General features: G+C 44.6%; 1 protein-coding gene across 3 annotated transcripts in view; it reads left to right on the plus strand.

Moving 5' to 3' along the window:
- Window positions 1–20,300, plus strand: part of cacna1fb (calcium channel, voltage-dependent, L type, alpha 1F subunit) — a 111,233-nt gene that overhangs the window by 33,439 nt on the left and 57,494 nt on the right. For 2 of the 3 annotated variants that reach the window (XM_061735700.1, XM_061735701.1), the window contains exon 1: window positions 3,619–3,936. In XM_061735700.1, coding sequence (XP_061591684.1) covers window positions 3,915–3,936 — 22 coding nt within the window. In that variant the 5' untranslated portion in view covers window positions 3,619–3,914. Of the gene's footprint in view, window positions 1–3,618; window positions 3,937–20,300 lie in introns of those variants that run through there. The other variant, XM_061735699.1, reaches the window with a different exon arrangement.

Consider the following 20,300-nt stretch of genomic DNA (forward strand, 5'->3'; position numbering starts at 1 on the left):
CACACACACACACACACACACACACACACACACACACACACACACACACAGCTTCTTTTCATGTCTGATCTGATGCAGACACAGTTGTCCGTCCGTCCGTCCGTCCGTCCGTCCGTCCGTCCGTCCGTCCATCCATCCATCCATCCATCCATCCATCCATCCATCCATCCATCCCAACACGAGTCGCTGACATGTTTTTTGTTTCAGATCAGTCTGAGTGAGTTTGGAGCTGATTCCAAGTGTGACAGAAGCAGTATCCCTAAATGCCCCTTTCCCATCTCTGTTTGGACTTTGGGTACAGTCAAAAAAAAAGTCTTGGGAGCAAGGAGTGGAACTTCCAGAACTTTGTTCCAGAATATAAGAGTGTAGATAGGTTAGAGGAACAGCTAAATGCCAGGGTCAGAGTGTACAGGAAGACAAAGCAGACTATCCAACTCGAGCATACACAGTAAAATGGTGAGTAAAACCTGTAATGTACCTCAGGGGTCCATGATAAGTCTGCGTCATTCTTCCTTCTTAGCATCAACACAGGAAGATGCGATCTATGGCATTTCAACTTCTTCTTCTTGGATGTGTCCCTCAATGATTTTCCTTCAAGGTCCAACTATCTAACTTGTGGGTTGAGGCGAATCAGTCTCCATAAACCTCCATTTTAAAATGTCCAAATTTAGAGCAGAAATAAACATATTTACAGTATGGCTGGGCAACAAACGATCACTAAGCTACACACCATCGTTGACCTACGCACCATTGCTCACCTACTGTACCCACCATATCGTTGCCCTACATACTATTGCTGACCTATGAACCATCGCTGAGCTACGTAGCATCTCTGAGCTACGTACCATCGCTGACTTACATACTATTGCTGAGCTACGAACAATCACTGAACTACGAACCACCACTTACCTATGTACCATTCCTGACCTACATTCCATTGCTGAGCTAGGAAAATTTCTGATCTACGAATCATCACTGTCCATCGCTGACCTACGTACCATCGCTGACCTAGGAACATTGCTGACCATCGCTGAACTTTGCTGATTGTTGCTGATCATCACTGACTCATTGTTGAACATCGCTGAACTAAATCCTATCGCTGACTGTCGCTTGCCCACATACAATCGCTTAGCTACTTCCCATCACTGAACATCACTGACATACGAACCATCACTGACCCAACAACCATCACTGATGTATGTACCATCACTGACTTATGCACAATCACTGACCATTGCTGACTTGTGAACACTCACTAACCACAAAGCATCACTGACATTGCTGAACTTCGAACGATTACTGATCATCACTGATTTATGAACAACCAATGACCTACATACCATCACTGACCTATGAATCATTACTCACCATCCTTGACCTACTAACTATTACTCACCGTTGCTTACCTACGAACCATCACTGACATACAAACCATCGTTGACATACGAACCGTCACTAATAATCACTGACCTACGTACCAACGCTGACCTACACACCATCACTGGCCTACATACCATCGGTGACATATGTACCATTACTGACCATTGCTGACCTATACTCCATTGCTGACCATCACTGACCTATGTACCATCGCTGACCTACGAACCATCACTGACCGTTGCTGAACTATGTACCATCACTGACCATTGCTGAACTAAGCACAATTGCTGACCATCACTGACCTATGGACCAACGGTGAGCTACATACCATCACTCACATACGTATAATCACTGCCCATTGCTGACCATCACTGATCATTTCAAACCATCACTGAACTACCTACCATCACTGACAATCAGTCAAATATGAACCATCATGACTTACCACCACTGACCTACGAACCATCACTGACCATCACTAACCATCACTGACCTACGTACCATCGCTGACCTATGTACCATCACTGACCTACATACCATTGCTGACATATGTACCATTACTGACCATCGCTGACCTATGCTCAATTGCTGACCATCAATGACCTACGTACCATTGGTGAGCTACGTCCCATCACTGAGCATCGCTGACATACGTACCATTAGTGACCTACGGACATCACTGACCATTGCTGACCCACGTTCCATTTCAGACCATCGCTGAACAACATACCATCACTAACCATTACTGACCTAGGGACCATCACTGACCTACATACTATCGCTGACCTATGTACCATCACTGAGCTACGAACCATCACTGACCATCGCTGAACTACGTACCATCACTGACCATTACTGACCTATGAACATCACTGACCTACATACTATCGCTGGCCTACATCGCTGAGTTATATCCCATCACTGACCTATGCACAATCACTGAACTACATACCATAAGTGACCTACAAACCATCACTGACCATTGCTGACCAACGAAATATCACAGACATGTCTTATGAACCACCTATGCACAATCACTGACCATGGCTGACCTCCGAACATTCACTGACCCAAGAACCATCACTGATCTATGTACCATCACTGACCTATGCACAATCACTGACCACGGCTGACCTGCAAACATTCAGTGACCTACATACTATCACTGACCTAGGAACCATCACTGACCATTGCTGACCGACGCACTATCACAGACATGACCTACGAAAGGTTACTGACTATAGCTGATCTACGAACCATTGCTGAATTATGAACCATCACTGACATATGTACCAGCGTGGACGTACGAACCATCACTGACCATCGCTGACCTATGCACAATTGCTGATCATCACTGACCTATGTTCCATCGCTGAGCTACGTACCATCACTCACATACATATCATCACTGACCATTGCTGACCATCGCTGACAATTTCAAACCATCGCTGACCATCACCCACATGATGGATGAACCATCACTGACTTACCTACCATCACTGACCTACGAACCATCACTCACCATCCCTGACCTGCAAACCATCACTGACCATCACTGACCTACGTACCATCACTGACCTATGAATCATCACTCACCATCCCTGACCTGCAAACCATCACTGACCGACGCTGACTTACACACCATTGCTGACCATCGCTGACCTACCAACCATCACTGACCATTGCTGACTTACGCACCATTGCTGACCATCGCTGAACTATGAACAATCACTGACCATTGCTGACTTACGCACCATTGCTGACCATCGCTGAACTATGAACCATCGCTGAGCTACGTACCCCACTAACAATCACTGACCTACAAACCATCACTGACTATCACTGACCATCACTGACCTACAAACCATCACTTGCCATCACTGACTTACGTACCATCACTGACCATCACTGACCTACGAACCATCACTGACCATCACTGACCTACAAACTTTCTTATGTGTTTCGTTGTCATATTTTTTATGTTGGTCTTTTAATTGTATTTAATCCTCATCATCGTCATCATCACCATAACCATCGCCATGACTATTATTATGTCTTTATTGCAATCATCCTCCTCATCATTTATCTGGTTAAAGTTTTTGTCATTATATTATTTTCTCTGTGCCTTTAATTCTCCTCCAGCTGCTCCCCCCATCCCCCTCCCCTCCCTACACACGAACATGCACATACACGCCTGTGATCTTTTTTTTTCTGTTTAATCCCCAGTTGAAGGAGAGAGGGAGATAGAGGATAGAGAGTCAGATTAGTGGAGCTGAATTCTGTTGGAGCTCTGGATTTTCCTCCTTTCTTTCAGTTTTCCTTGTGGGATGGAAACTGATCAACCAAGTGACTGATTGATTGAAATTGACATCTGTAGCAGGAAGACAGTGGATTCATTAGAGATTTTCACTTGGCAGGTGGATGTGGATCACTTGTTGGTGAAGCAGAGGAATTAGAGGAGCTGATGAGGATCATAGCTGCTGGACTCTGAAGATGAAGATGGTCGTTGGTGTTCGGAGCTGAAAGCAACGGAGATGTACGAGGAGAGCCGCACAAGTAAGAGCAGAGTTTGCCTCAAAAACTTTCCACTTCTGGCTGATTCCACAGCTGACGTCTATCTGCAGCTATAATCATCACCCTCTTCAGTAAAAGTCTGAATCTCTTACAGATCGGAAGCATAGTGAGCCACATGTAATCGTTACATTTGTGGAACCATGTAGAAGAATCTGTTTGGAATCTTTTTTGTTTAAAGTCCACTGATGTGAGGGTTCAAAGCCTTCAAGATCATCCAGTGATGCATTAATCTGATATGCTGATAAATTTGTGAATCTGAGGTTCAAATTTCAGTTGAGCTACTAATCGCTGCTGGAGCTAGCTGAGCTAACACACCACATACAGTGCCAACTCAAGTGAAAATGAATAAAAAGATGTTGTAGAGGAACATTTTATTATCAAAACCTTCAGAAACTTACTGGACTTCGGATGAAGACCTGTCCAGGTAAACCCTTGCCCCTCGCTATAGTGTGCTAGGATGTGCAGTGACCCTGCCATGGACTAAGCGGCCATAGATGTTGGGGGCTCTTTTTAAAAACAAGAGTGTGACATCTTTTAATTTATCACAACACCTTTTATGTCCGCACTAATTTTGGAGTTTGAGGCTGACATGCATCTGTACAACCTGGATGTAGAGTTGTTTTCTAGGGAATGCAGCTAGCGTCTGCGGTTAACAGATGCTAATATGTTGTGTAACCTGGCTGGCTCTTCAAGTGGGTTTTTGCCTGTTCATTAGTAGTCTCTGAAGGTTCTCAAGGTTTCACTTTCTATGTTGATTATACCTGGCGTCAGCTGCTAAACGAATCCACCCGTGCCAGTATAATTACGCTGTATTGGTGCTAAACTACAACAGAACAGTAGGGGGCGCCTTAGAGTTAAAAGAGCCTCAAAGAAACTTCAAACCCAAGAGACGTTTGAAGACAGATGTTCCTGATCGTTCAGATCACCTGATCAGATGACCAGAGCTCCACATCTCTGAGCATGTATGTGTGTGTCTGTGATAGAGAAAGCTCACAGTCTAGATGTAGACATACACAGTGGTGTCTAGTTGGGCTGGCAGAAGATTACGTTGAGAAGCATCTGCATTTTCCAGAGATTCATGACACCACAAGATAATCCAGGCTTCGAGCTCTGATCTGATGGAACAATTAGTGTTCTGTATCACCAGGTTTAGGCAGGATTTATTAGTTGATTCATTGTTTTTGTGTGGTCCTGCTTGGTTCACCCACAAGACTAGGATCTAGTTTGGCTAAACGTGTCTAAACGTGGCTTTGGATAGTCTAGGAACTACGAGTAAACCTGTACTGTGAGAACTGAGAAACTCTGTTAGGAACATAAGTAACTATCAGATCTTGTGAATATCGCAGAGCTAGTCCAATTTTGGGCTTTATACGTAAGTAATACAATTTTGAATTTGATTGTAAGTTTTATGGGGAACCAATGGTGGCAGGCTAACATTGGAGAGGCATGGTCTCTCTTGCTGATTCTTGATGATGTGGTTCTGGATTATACTCAGGGGTGCACACAAGCCGGTACTCGATGGCTAGTCTACTGCATGTTTTAGATGTTTCCCTGTCTTCAACACACCTGATTCTAATCACTGGTCGTCATCAACATGTCATCAAGGTTTACACAGCTCTGTTGGTGACACAGCCTTGTCTATCAGGGTTGTGTTGAGGCAGGGAAACATCTAAAACGTGCAGTAGACTGGCCCTCAAGTACCGGCTTGTGACCCTGATTATACTTCCCAAGGGCTACATGTATAAACTGAACAAGATTGGCCCTAGCACTGAACCCTGCGGAACACCATAGCAGACCTTCGTCCATTCTGAAGAAACCTCATGTACATGAACAACTGGAATTTGTCAGATAGATCTGATTCAAACCAACCTAGAGCTGTCCCTTTCATCCCAACATGCTCTAACTTGTGCAGTAAAATGCCATGATCTACAGTGTCAAAAGCAGCACTGAGGTCCAGTAAAACCAATACGGACACTAATCCCTTATCTGATGCCATAAGAATGTCATTCGTGACTCAAACCAGTGCTGTTTCTGTGCTATGATGCATTCTGAACCTTGACTGAAAAACTTCAACTAGATCATTTCTATACAAATGGTCAGATGACTGGCTAAAGCTATCTTTTCCAGAATTTTAGATACAAATGGAAGGTTGGAAATTAGTCTATAATGTTTGGTACATATCCTAAGTTTATGGATAAGGTGATCTGGTCCAGTATTGTCGTGCCAATAAAAGAAAGAACATTTTTGAGTAATCAAGTTGGGATGGGATACAACAGACACAAGGATGATTTAGCTCTATTGTCGGCTGTGGTGAGCTCTACAGGATCAAATCAGTCTAAAGTCAAGTCAGAGACTAATGAAGTCACTAAAGCTGAAGAATTGCCCACAGCCGCTACCAGGTGGGCCCGGTTGATTTCTTCTTTAATTCTGATGATTTTACTGTGAAAGAAAGTCTTCACTACTGAGAACTGCAGGAGTTCACAGCTCATCGGAGTTGTGAGTCTTTGTCAGCCTGGCTACAGTGCTGAACAGAAAACGTGGGTCATTTTTATTATCCTCTATCAACGGGGGGTGGTAGACTAGTGACTACAGAGGTGGGCTTGGGTTCAAGCCCAGGTTCAAGCCCCGGGAATGGTAACCAAGATGAACCACCTTGGGCCCCTGAGCAAGGCCTTAACCCTAATTGCTCCATGGTGTGTGTGTCTCATATGTAAGTTGCTTTGGATAAAAGCATCTGCTAAATGACAGTAGTAGTAGTAGTAGTAGTAGTAACGATGAATAATAAGCTGTTCTAGCTTTGCAAAGGGCATACTATTAGACTATCTTTCCATTCATGATAAGAGTCTACAGACAAGCTACATCATGGGGGGAAATCATGGGTTGTTTGTAGGCCTGGGACGATAACAAATTTTGCTGGACGATATATTGTCCCACATTGTCCCACAAATTATTGACGATAAACGATATTATTGTCGACATTGTCGAGACCAAAATATGAGCTTATGTAATGTTAATATATCATAATAATGCAAGTACACCCTTTCAAATGTAATAATTAAACCTTTATTTGACATTGGAGAACTTTTAAATATGCAAAACAAATAAAACAAGCAAACAGGGGTTTGAGCCTTCGTGCCCCCAAGTGCAGACCGTCAGGACGCCCGGTCGCGACGTGCGGGACCCGCCCGGGGACCTCCGCACCCCTCGCAGAAACCGCCACCCCCCCAAACAGCAGCGGACGCGTGGGGTGACGGAGCTCCGGCTCGTCCCCTCGCCGCGCCGGCGCGCCCGGCAATCACCCGAGCACTGAGCCGCGGGCTGGAGGGAGAGAGACGGCCGGCCTCCGGGCCGCCACCGCCCCTCTCCTCTCCACCCGCGCTCTCCCTTTTTTTTTCGCCTATGACCTCAGATCAGACGAGACAACCCGCTGAATTTAAGCATATTACTAAGCGGAGGAAAAGAAACTAACAAGGATTCCCTCAGTTCAACCCGAGGCTCCGCCTCCCCCCACAGATACAAAGAGTCTGAATGATTGACAGGATGGTTCACTCCGTTCATTTTTTTTCCGCTAAGGAACAAACGCGCCCAGGTGCTAAGACCGATGCACAGAGTGAGCCCTCTTGTCATCCAGTGTGGATGAGGAGGAGGCCGGAGATGAAGAAAACAAATATGCGGGGCATATGGCCATTTATCGAGGCCGGAAAAATTATCGAGTCCATTTTCATTTATCGTGCGATTAATTGATTTATTGATTATCGTCCCAGGCCTAGTTGTTTGTGTAAATATTCACTATAATTTGAGTTCATTAGTCTAATTTTGTATTTAGGAATTAAGTTAGAGCAACTGCCATCCTCACTGTTTCTTTAGATTATTTGTGTAGGATATTTGTTAACAATGTTGTGTTTTAATCCTGACTTTCATTGGTCTGATCAGCCAGTATTTAAGTTCCTTGTGTGTGTTGGTTCAGGTTAGGTCAGTTTGGTTTAGTTTCAGTGTGGTGCGTGCCTGTTATTGTTTAGTTGCGTTATTTTTTATCTCTTTTAAGGGCCCATTTTGTAATAAGTTCGTTTGGGAATAAAACCCTCTTTAAAATCTTCGTGTCTTGGTCCCTCACAGTGGACAAGGACGAGATCGAGGGTATAATTAAATCAGTGCGTCGGTTTGTTTACTTTTTGTGAGATGCCCATTGATTCTAGAAGAGAATTAAAAGCTAACTGAAGATTATCGCTTTCAACATCCATATGAATGTTAAGGTCACCCACTATGATGACTTTGCCTTTACTGATCAATAAAACAGATAGGAAATCTGAGAACTCAGACAGAAACTCTAGATAAGCACCAGCAGGAGGCCGGTACACTACCACTAACAAACTGGCTTCTCTGAAATTTTAGCTTGGACTAAGTGTAAGGATTTCGATGTATTATAATCGCATTATTTGAAGACTGGAGTTATAGATCGCTGCTACCCCTCCGCCTCAGCTCGTGCTTTGGGGAATATGATCATCAAAGAAGCCGGGCTGAGTCGAATCATTTAAACTAACATACTCTTCCTTCTGTAGCCACGTTTCTGTTAAACAGAAAATATCACTCCTGGTTACGGTAATTAGATCATTTACGCATTAACAGTACAAACTTACTGGAGCTAGTTAACTTAACTTAAAGTAAAGTCTGTTCCAACAGTTGGATTATCTCTGTGTACTATTAAGAGATGTGCAATTTAAGGGACATAAATGTGATTATAAACTGGATTGTCATTAAATCATTAGTGGATATTGTTTAAGCTTAGGGAGGATTTGAATTAGGCAGAAGGAAAGGAATGGGGGTAGATGAATGTCCTCATGAACACAGCTGCATGATCTGTGTGTGTGTTTGTGTGTGTGTGCATGTGTGTGTGGGAGCGTGCTTGCGTGCATGCATGCATGCGCATGACACTTTGTACTTTTAGCAAACATTTGCAACAGGACCTCCTGTTTCAGTAAAACCAGAAAAAATTGCATAATTTAACCGACACTCAGTTAGCACAAGTTGTCTCCTTCAAGCTGATCCTTCAATTAACAACGGGACATGGGGGACTGTAAAATTAACAACACAACAAACATATTCTCTATAAAAATATGAATTGTTATTTTTATTGGCAACTCAGAAGCCAATACAGTGCTACGTGGCTGAACTGATGACAGTTAGTCATTAGCTGTACCCCACAACAATTGAAAAAACACTTAAATGTATATATTGTGTGTGTATATATATATATATATATATATATATATATATAGAGAGAGAGAGAGAGAGAGAGAGAGAGAGAGAGAGAGAGAGAGAGAGAGAGAGAGAGAGAGAGAGAGAGAGAGAGAGAGAGAGAGAGAGAGAGAGAGAGAGAGAGAGAGAGAGAGAGAGAGAGAGAGAGAGAGAGAGAGAGAGAGAGAGAGAGAGAGAATATAATTTTTTTATCTGGACTTATTGTTATTAAAAAAATTTTGAGAAATGTATGTCTTTAAGTGGACTGCAGCATCATCTATGCAATGCTGCAGCTCAGTTCCAGGTGTGAGCACAGGTGGGGGCGGGGCTTAATCCAGGTCATCCTGCTCTTTACTGGCTGAGTGAAGATGTGCTGCGTCTGATAACGTTGTCATGGAAATGAGCATTAAGACGGGTGACATCAGCTGTTGCCGTGGCAGCGGAGTTAATCTTTCCTCTGTTTAATCATCCAACTGAGATTGTCCATCCTGGCGCTGCTGGATCAAAATGTCCTCATCTGAGTCCTGACTTCTGTCTCTCACCTGCTGTTTTCTTCATGGTTCTGTCTCTTCAACGAGCCAGATTTACTCAGAGACAAACTAAAATGTTTTACATCAGGGACCGAATGCTCCAGATTGGAAACATCCATCCACCCTCTACAGCAGGGGTAGGCAATTCCGGTCCTCGAGGGCCGGTGTCCTGCATGTTTTAGATGTTTCCCAGCTTTAACACACCTGATTCTAATTTCTTCATCGTCATCAGCTTGTCATCCAGGGCTGCACAATTCTGTTAATGACACGGGTACTTTTATCACGGTGTGCTGAAGCAGGGTAACATCTAAGACATGCAGGACACCGGCCCTCGAGACCGGAATTGCCTACCCCTGCTCTACAGCACGTGTTGGACTCTGGTCTTTCGAGGACTGCTGTCATGCATGTTTAAGATGTCTCCTTACATCAACACACCTGAATCAAATACATTTTGGTCATCAAGGTCTGGACAACTCAGTCATGTCTATCAGGGTGTGTTGAAGCACGGAAACATCTAAAACCCACAGGACACCGGCCCTTGAGGACTCTAGTTCCATCTTGGGCATCGGTGTGGACATTGTTGAAGATCAAAATATCTTGGAACACATTGACAATAAGAACACTGATGCCTCTACAGGATTGGCCAGAGTTGCCTCTATTTTCTGAGGCAGCTGAGGTCCTTCAGCATCTGTTGGACAGCTACAGGAGTACATTCAGTACGAGGCTGATCACACCGAAATGCACCACAGAGAGTCCACCACTCTAGACTCTTAATAATGTGCAATAACTACTTTAATGTGCAATATTCTATATTCAACTGCTGGTAAACTGTTGTTATCTATCACACTGTAGATACATTAACAACATGTACATTTGTATTTTAGTGTTCAGATATATTTTACTTTGTATTGGTACTTGTGTTTAAATGTATTGATATATTTGATACTTTCCTGCTTCTTTAAGACTTTTGGAAGGGAGCATCTGTAAGTAAAGGCGATTTCCCCTCGGCTATTTCTGATTCTGATTCTGATTCTAAGCAGCCTGAAGCCTGAATACAGCTATGTTGTAGGCAACTAGCCAGGACTCACCGGCTGGACTGTGTCCCAAACAGGGTTCTTCAAGTCCAGTCCTTCAGGTGGTTCCCTGCTCCAACACACCTGATTCAAATGAATGGGTCATAACTGGACTTGTGTAGATCTTGGTGACAGGCTAGTGGTGAAGTTTCGAAAAAATACAGGGTAGTTTTTCTCAAGAACTGAACTTGTAGAGCCCTGCTCTAGGCACTAGTCTCTACAATGATCCATGTTCTGCAGATTTTAGATGTTTCCCCGTCTTGACACACCTGTTTCTAATTAATGGCCAGTTCATCTCAGACCCCGGTGGTAGGAAGAGGAACTGCAGGTCTGGATCCTGACCCTGCTGGTCTGAGATGCAGGTCTGAATTCTAGACTCTGATGGTCTGAGATGCAGTTCTGATTCCAGACTCTGCTGGTCTGAGATGCAGGTCTGAATCCAGACCCTGGTGGTCGGTAGAGGAACAGCAGGTTTTGGTTTTTCTGTTTCGTGTTGGTACACCACACCTGACCCTCCTCAGATAAAATGGCCCGTGTTGGTTTATGTAACAGATAAAATGGAGCATACGCCTCGCGGCGGTGGCGCGTCAGAAGGGAAGCTTTAATGCAGCAGAGGTGTTTCTGAGTTGAACACTCTCACGGTTGGTTTGATGAGTTGTTGGTCTGTGGGAACATCTGTCTTACAAACCTGCTCAGCTGGAGAGGAAGATGAGGAGTTCTAAGACAATAATCTGATGTTCCCAAAATTGACCGTTTATTTATCTGTTTTAAAGAACCAGATTTTAGCAGAGAGAAGGGATGGAAGGGCATTGTGGGTTAAGATCATGACTCTGAAGTATTTATGGAGGTGGAACATTGATCTCATACTTACCTGTGTACCAGGGGTTTCCTCTCGAGAGGAAACCGAACTGAGATGTCGTCAGTGCTTCACCTACAGCGATTGTGACCTGGGGGCAGCTGCGTAATAAGGTCAGCTCCTCTGTGAGCAGCTCTCTGTGATAGTTGGAAGACGTGGAGGCTGGTTACAACCTGGATTCATCTTCCCACTGCATTCCCATCCACATTGAAACCCAGTCACACTTCTGGAAGCTTAAAATCACCATTAAAGAGGTTATGACAAGAATAAATCATGCGCCTTAACCTCTCCCTAATGAGGCTGTAATGTTACTCAGGAACTAGCCGGTTTATGAGAATAAATCTGGTGTCAAAATAAATGTGACACGTGAGATCATAACAAAGGTGTAAAGTTAAGTTTAACATCAGAACAGTGCAAACGACGATAAAGAGCAGAAATCATTTATATCGATTTCCCTGCAGGGATAAACGAAGGATTTGAACTGAATATGACCAACTCTTGCACTTTTATAGCTCATACCTGTTTAGACTCAGGTAGTGAAAACCCAAACACAGACTCTTGGCTCCTCGACATCCACAGGAACCAGCTGAGGTGGTTCTTCTGGTGAGGATGTTTACTGGACGCCTCCCTGGGGAGGTCTTTCAGGCATCTCCAAACATGAGGAATTCCCCTTATCTAGCTTGGCACAAACACTTCTGTCGGCCTTTTATCAGCAGACGTGCTGCTTTGGGGCTTCAACGTGCTGAACATCACGTGAAGGGTTGTGAACAGGGAATATTGCTAAAGATGGACGACAGAGGGCTCAGGATCAGTCCATCAGGAGTGCGTCTGCTGCTGAACTCTGGCCTAGATCCGTCCACCATCTTTAGCAATGGCTTCAGAGTTTAACACAAGCACCAAAGGGGAGCATCAATAACAGCTGTTTTGAATAAGCAACCATGGCGTGAAACACAAGTACGATTGTTTACAGTAGAAATACGTGTCAGACGGTGAGTAGACCCGTCTGTGGGAGCAGACGGTTTCTGTGGTCCTGACTGCATGGCGTGCGGGACAGACCGGTGGGCAAGTCTCGTGTGGTCAAAGACGACAGCTGAGGTGATGTCTGTCGTTGCGTCGGCCACAAGTTAGGGAGGTGACCAACCTCATGGCTGAAGTGGAGAGCGCCTGTGCGGTCCATTGTAAAGAAAGGAACAATAAGAAGGTCCACAAGTGAAACTGACAGAGCTAAAATGTCCTCTCACCATCGGCAGACTTCATGCAGCGATGTCTCAGCCAAACGTGGAGATGCGGCTACCTGGTTTGTGGTAACCAGAGATTTTGGATCAGATACTGCATTAGGAGGAGGAGTCTTGTCTTGCACCAGGGACTCTGTTGTCCACTGCCATGTCTTTCAGTCAGGGAGTGGTGTCACTCCGTCACAGCTTCATAGACAAGCATTTACAGTCGTTCTACATGTTAGGGTTAGGGTTAGGGTTAGGGTTAGGGTTAGGGTTAGGGTCGGTCAGTCGTTCCTAACTGCACAATAGAAGAAATGTGTTGTTTGATACCTGACCTGAAGATCTGGGTGTCAGCAGAGCCCTGTGCTGAGGTTTGGGCCTCAGGGCCACGTGGATGTCACAGGGGTGTGAAAATGCAATGTCATTTGGGGTTTTGAGTCCTTGGTTGGTTCCTTAGTTTCAAACCATGGGTTGAAGCTTTTAACTGCTCATACAGGCCTCTGCCTGGAGTTATACACCTAGCAACACCTGAGCTGTTGTCACATGCAGCATCAGTAGGTAATACAGGTGATATGTGACGCTCAGAATAAAAGCTGATCATTTGGGCTGCAGAGATGTTTCCTCTGTAACATGTCCAGGACCAAAGCAGCTGATGTCCTGTATCCTCTGCGTTCTGTCCACAGCTCCTTATGTACAGACTTTTCTTCATGCAGGATTTCTGCGTGTCCTTGTAAATGCAAGTCTCCTCAAAGACTATTTTCTTCTCACCACCAGACAAAAAGGGCTTAGAGAGGAAAGGCAAGTTTATTTACCGTATTTTCCGCACTATAAGGCGCACCTAAAAGCCTTTAATTTTCTCATTCAGAACTCAGTCCTTTGATCCCGGACATGTTTCTTCAGGTGATAGAAGCTGACTTCATAAGTAAGGTGAAAAAAGCCAATGTGTTCCTCCATCCTAATCACATATGAGCAGCAACAGCTGTATGGCTCTTCCAACCCACCTGCTCCTCCCCCTTCTTCCAGTTCTACTAGTACTACTACTACTACTACTACTACTACTACTGTCATTTAGCAGATGCTTTTATCCAAAGCGACCTACATCTGAGAGAACACCACAAGTAATAAATCACATAGGAAGGCACAGCATGAATAAGTGCTCGTCAGGCTGCGATCATCTTGTCATAAGTGCATGCAGCTTACTCAGTTCTGAGTCTTGCGAAGAGCTGGACAAATCCTCTAACTCATTCTGGTGAGCAGAGAAGTTTACTAGATGCAGAAGTGCTCCTTAAAGAGAGTTGAGTCTTTAGCTTGCTCTTCAAAGTAGGTACAGACCCTGCAGATTGGACAGAGTTTGGTAGGTCGTTCCACCATCGGGGAACAACGGAGGAGAAGAGTCTGGCTACTGATTTCACACCTCGTTGTGGTGGAAGCACCAGCCATATTTCTCTGGCTGAGCGGAGCTGTCGAGAGGGAGCGTAGCTTGGATGAAGGAGTGAAGGTAGACAGGACCCGTTTGGGTAATTGTTTGGTAGCCAGAAGCAGAGCTTTGAACTTGATGCGCGCTGCAACTGGAAGCCAGTGCAGTGTGATTAGCAGCGGAGTGACATGGGCTCTCAGATTGAAAACGTGCTGCTGCATTCTGGATCATCTGCAGAGGTTTAACTGAGCACGCAGGACGGCCGACCAACAAGGAATTAAAGTAGTCAATGCGTTACATGACCAGAGCCTGAACCAAGAGCTGGTCCGTATGTTCTGTCAGGTAGGGTCTTATTTTCCTGATGCTAATGGGGATCTCAATAAATAAACAAAATAAACAAAAAAATAAACAAAAATGTTGCATCACAGCAAGAAGGTTCCAGGTTCAACTCTCAGACCCGGTGGGAGGCTTTCTGTGTGGAGTTTGCATGTTCTCCACATGCTTGCGTTTGTTCCCTCCGGGTACTCTGGCTTCCTCCCACGGTCCAAAAACCTGAATGCTAGGCTAATTGTTGATCCTAAATTGCCCGTAGGTGTGAGTGCCCAGACTTGGCTCTGTGAGTATGAGTCTACATGGTTGTCTTGCCCGATATGTGGCCCTGCGATAGACTGGCAACCTGTGCAGGTTGGACTCGTGCCTCTCCCCTGTGATGAGCCGGGATAGGCTCCAGTAGACCCCCGTGACCCTGCAGAGGATAAAATGGGTGTAGAAGATGGATGGATGGACTCTGGCCTCCCCTCTGTGTATCTGCAATGGTGGAACCCTCAGTAGCAGGATGAATTTGAGGTAGCATTAATTAAGATAAGATACAAAACTATGGTGTGTTGCTTCCAGAGAGCCTCTAGTCCTGCCTGTTCTGCCGATTGGTCTACCGGTTGTCCGGTCCTTCTTAGACCTTTCTTGTAGTCCGCATCCAGTCTTGAGTTCTCAGTGCTTTGTTCAAGTATTTAAGTCAAGTCAAATCCAGGACCCAGTTGTAAGCTTTCTAAACATATGCACATTCTTTAAAATGTATACAAAAGGCAGAAATGTTCTTGTTGCACCGTATATAATTTTTTCTGTCAAGTGTTTTACAGTGGAATCATTTGAACTTACAGTAATTTCCAAATGAACGTTTAATTGAAACACCGACTGCAGCAACATCAGCAGGCTGCGATTGCATACGAGCAGCTGCTTGGTTCATCAGGCACAAGGCTAAATACGCCTAAGCACCGTGGAGTATCCGGACTCTGAAGGAAACGGGTCAAATACGAACGGGAGGACCACCAGGACGACAACCCCCAGGAGGTCAATGCAGCAAGGCCTTCTGGGAGAAAGAAAAAAGTCGAAAGACGGAGAAAAACACTGTAATATCACTCTACTGGCCTTATCTGTGTGTGTGTGTGTTGGTTGTGGGGATTGAGGATTCAGGTAAACGGCTGCACTTAAACTTTGATCGTTAGATGTTTCTGACATTGACGTTGGTCCTCACAAGAGGAGAAAGACCAAGAGTGCATGTGTGTGTCGAGTCCTCAGGTTTTAACACATAAGTCACGGCCTAGATCACACACACACACACACACAAGCACACACACACAGATCTGGGTCACAGCTGTTCACTACAACACTGACGCTGTCGCTTTATCTGCTGTTCTCTCAGTTCGTTTCACCTCCTCTATTCTCCCATCATCCTCCTCTACTTTGTGACCTTGAGGGAACACACAATAAAAAGGAGAAACCTTGTTACTGTAGCACGCACCAGTCTCCAACAACGTCTCCCGACGACGTCTCAAACCTCAGTCTCAGACGTCGTCTGAGATGTCCACGCTGCAAAATGAGATACACATCTTGAAACTGTGTAAAAATAAAATTATATTCCTTCAGTTGTGTTCAAAGGTCATAAGTTTGCACGAAGAATGCTGTAAAGAAAGGATGTGTTCAATAACATAATATTTGTTGATATTTTTAGCAATTTACAAAATAGAAAGCAAGTGAATTGAAGAAAGATCAGTATTTGGTGTACAAACCTTTGTCTTCAGTTCTTGTATGTACATGTGCACACAATTAGACGGATGTCATCAGCTGTGTGATAGACTATTTGTACTAAACTACTGCCAACGAGCATCGGTTTTATAACCAGGCTGAAACCTTCAGGGAGGAAACAAACACCTGTGTTAAGACGCCTAAGACTGGTGAGACTGAGGACCGAAACCAGACCGCGGAAAGTAACAGGACTAAAGACGACTGGACCAAAGATGACTGGACCGCAGACAGCGGCCGGACCATAGAGGACAAAAGGACCACAGATGGCGGCGGGACCATAGAGGACGACTCGGCCGCAGACAGCAGCTGTGCTGCAGCTCCACCCTGCATTGACGGCTTTGGCAGCAGTTCATTTTCCCACTCAATCCAACAGTCATATCATGGACCTCATTTGCTGCACTGGTGTTACTCCCCACAAGTGCTCTGCGACTGATCTCCACATTTCTGACCACAATCTTATTTCTTTTAATGTCAATACCACACTGTCCAAGAGTACACTGTCTCGGAAATCACTTTTTGTAATATCAAGGACATTGATTTGACTGGAATCACACATGTCCCTGACATCATCCTGGCATCCACTCGTGATGAACTGCTTTCCTGTGACAACAACAGCCGTCACAGTCTTGCCTTACACTTTAGCCCCTAACACAGACTGTCTCTTTTTTTTATCCCCAATTCTTTTCCCATATTTATCACCCAGTGCTCCTACCTAAGTCAGTCCTGGGCATTGCTCTCCCTCTACCAACCCCGGGAGAGCCCACACTGAGCTCATCAAGTCTCCTTCTTAACCTGAGGAGTGAGCAGGGTTCTTTTAACCAAACACGGTGGGGCTTCTCTGACCTGACGTAGCGCGTGGAAGGATCACGTTGTTCCAGCCATATCCTCCCAATCCTATCGGGGGCGCCCCGACTAGCCAGAGGGAGCAGTGTATACCCCAGGACTGCTTCATGTTTTTGTGAGTGTAGCTCACATTAGCTATCCAAGGGAACACAGGGAGAACATGCAAACTCTACACAGAAAGGCCCTTACGCCAGCCCCACACAGGGTGTGGGTGCTGAAGTCATGGGGGAAGTAAACACGCATTCAAAAACTGCACCCTGGTTGACATCTGAACTTTGCCAGCTCGAAGTCTTCAACTGGAATATTTTCACCAGAAAACTGGTCTGGCTGTCTATATAGACATGTATATGAATCAAATTATTTTCTATACGCATTCTCTCACCACTGGTATTGTTCCCTTGTTCTCCCAAATCAGCTACAGTAAAGCAAATCTCAAGAAACCTGGTGGTGACCCTAATAATCGTCCTTGACTTGAGTGCGGCTTTTATTTCCTGTACCATACTTATTGACAGATTAACCGCTATTGGAATATCTAGCACGCCCCTGGACTGGTTTAAATCATATTTCTCTGGCCCCACTCAGCTCATTCAACTAAAATAATTTACATCCCAACAACTCCCTCTCTCATCTGGTGTACCCCAGGGTTCAGTACTGGGATCTGTCCTGTTTCTTATATAACGTCTCCCTCTGAGCAATATTAGAACTATGGCATTAGTTGTCATTGCTATGGAACAGTACATAACATATGTCCTGGACTATATAAAATACTGCACAGACAGTCACTGTGGAAAAGCACATCTGGGTCTTCCCAAACAGGAAGCTGTGTATGACTAAAGAAATGCAGTGCCTGCTCAGAGGGAAAGAAACATTGCATTCACCGCTGGTGATCCAGCGCTATACAGCACTGCCAGATCCAACCCGAAGAGAAGCATCAGGGAGGCCGAGGCTGACTACAGGAGGAAGATTGAGGACTGATTTGAGAGCAACAACTTCAGGCAGGTGTGGCAGGGGGTTCAGCACATCGCCAACTATTTACCGAACAACACCTCGGCTGATGCCAGTGACATCTCACTGGCAGAAGAGCTGAACCACTTCTTCGCCTACTTCGAGGTATCCTCACATGACACAGCCACACCACATCTTTCAGTCCACAGCAGTGACTCTCTCACAGTGGAGGAGAACCGGGTTCTCCAAGAAGAGTTGTGAGATAATGCAGGCGTTCTTGAAATGAGTACAGCGTTCCACACGTTCCTTTGCACAGACCTTTGAGTCAGATTTAGAGGATCTTAAACATGAGGTTCATCAAACCAGGAGGCTTCTCCTGAGGAGATAGAAAAGGGCATAGACAGAGCATTTGTTTCACTTAATTTTGTTGTGTTTCTTGAGCCTGATGATGTCTTCCACAATTTATTCAGACTTTCAAAGACATGACTTGTTATTCCGGTCAGGACTGCGTCCTGTGAAAGACGGTCCTCCTCCAAAACTCATTAAAAACCACCTCGGGACAACAATTGCTGGTGACAGGTTAAGTCACCTTGGCATTCGCAGCGCTGAGTCAAGGAAGGAAGGCAGGTACACTCAACATGCGTGACTTCGCCAGTTCTCAGTAGAACCGAATAATTGTGCGTGCGTGCGTGCGTGCGTGCGTGCGTGCGTGCGTGCGTGCGTGCGTGCGTGCGTGCGTGCGTGTCCTCAGACAGGCAGAGAAAATTGTCTTGGTGTGTTTTTTCTGGGACTGAAGCTCAAATATCTCAGAAACTTCTCTCCAGAACTTCTCCATGTTTGCTGTCATTCTCTTTCACCCTGTCTCATCGCCGAGATGGTTTCATGTTCTGAGGGAAACATTTTAAAAGAGAAACGTTAAATACAGATAACATAGACCAGCTCGTATTTGTTTCCAGAACCTCAGTCCTTGAGGACCGCTTTCCTGCATATTTTCTTCAGCACACCGTAATACAACAGACTGTGTCATTAACTCACTTATTCAGACCTTGATGAGTTGCTGGTGAGGTCCATTCATTTGAATCAGGTGTGTTGATGCAAGGAGACATGTAAAACATGCAGGACAGTGGTCCTTGAGTACCAGGGTCCAGAAACACTGCCATAGATGGTTGTAAATTTGTCTTCTCTTATCTTTCGTAGCAGCGTGTGTTGGTCACAGACTTGTATCAATACATTACAGTAATCTAGTCTGGAAGATACAAACGCCTGAAGTTTTTCTGCATCACTCTGGGAGAGGATGTTTCTGATCTTTGAGATATTATAAAGATGAAAAATCGCTGTTTTACAAACCTGATTAATATGATGTTTAAATCACAAATCCTGATCAAAATAACTCCAAGCTTTTTCACAGTTGTACTGGTGGCCATCACAACACCATTTAATTCCTTCCTAAGGTGTTTGGGACCAAAAATAATAACCTTTGTTTTATCAGGATTTACAATTTAAAAAAATAGATGGACATCCAGTCCTTGATGTCCCTAAGACATGCATGAAGTTTAGCTAATGGTTCTGTTTCATCTTAATAGACAAATACAGCTGCATATCACCAGCTTAGCCATGAAAATTGAACCCTGCGGGACACCATACCAGACCCTTGTCTTTACTGACGAAACCTCATGAACAAACTGGAATCTGTCAGATCAACCCAGTCTCACATAAAAACGTACCCTGCCTACGTTGGTCCAAAGTGCAAAAACAAAGGGGTTACAATAATAGCCCTTGGATTGTTACATTGTTACATTCTTTCTGCCTATTCGTTTTGCGTCCAAGTCACATGACTTTCAAGATTTTGGCCGTGACACCAAAAAACATGGCGGACATTTCTAATTTTTTTGTGAAAAAAATATTTTGAGCTAGTTTCTGCATAAAAATTCATTTTGATTACATTTCTAGCAAGAAATATATATTTTACTTTCATAATATTCACTCAGTGAATGTACATAATCACTCGCTTGCTCGTTGTTGCAAAGTTTTTTCAGATCTCGCCAGAATAATGTGAAACTGCAACATTTTCAACCTGATCGATCAGGTTGGGGAATTTCCTGGGCGTCCCCTCTACGTCAGAGTGACGAGCGGAGATCCTGATCACGT

This window comes from Cololabis saira, chromosome 12 (genome assembly GCF_033807715.1).
Source record: "Cololabis saira isolate AMF1-May2022 chromosome 12, fColSai1.1, whole genome shotgun sequence".
In the NCBI taxonomy this organism is placed as follows: Eukaryota; Metazoa; Chordata; class Actinopteri; order Beloniformes; family Belonidae; genus Cololabis; species Cololabis saira.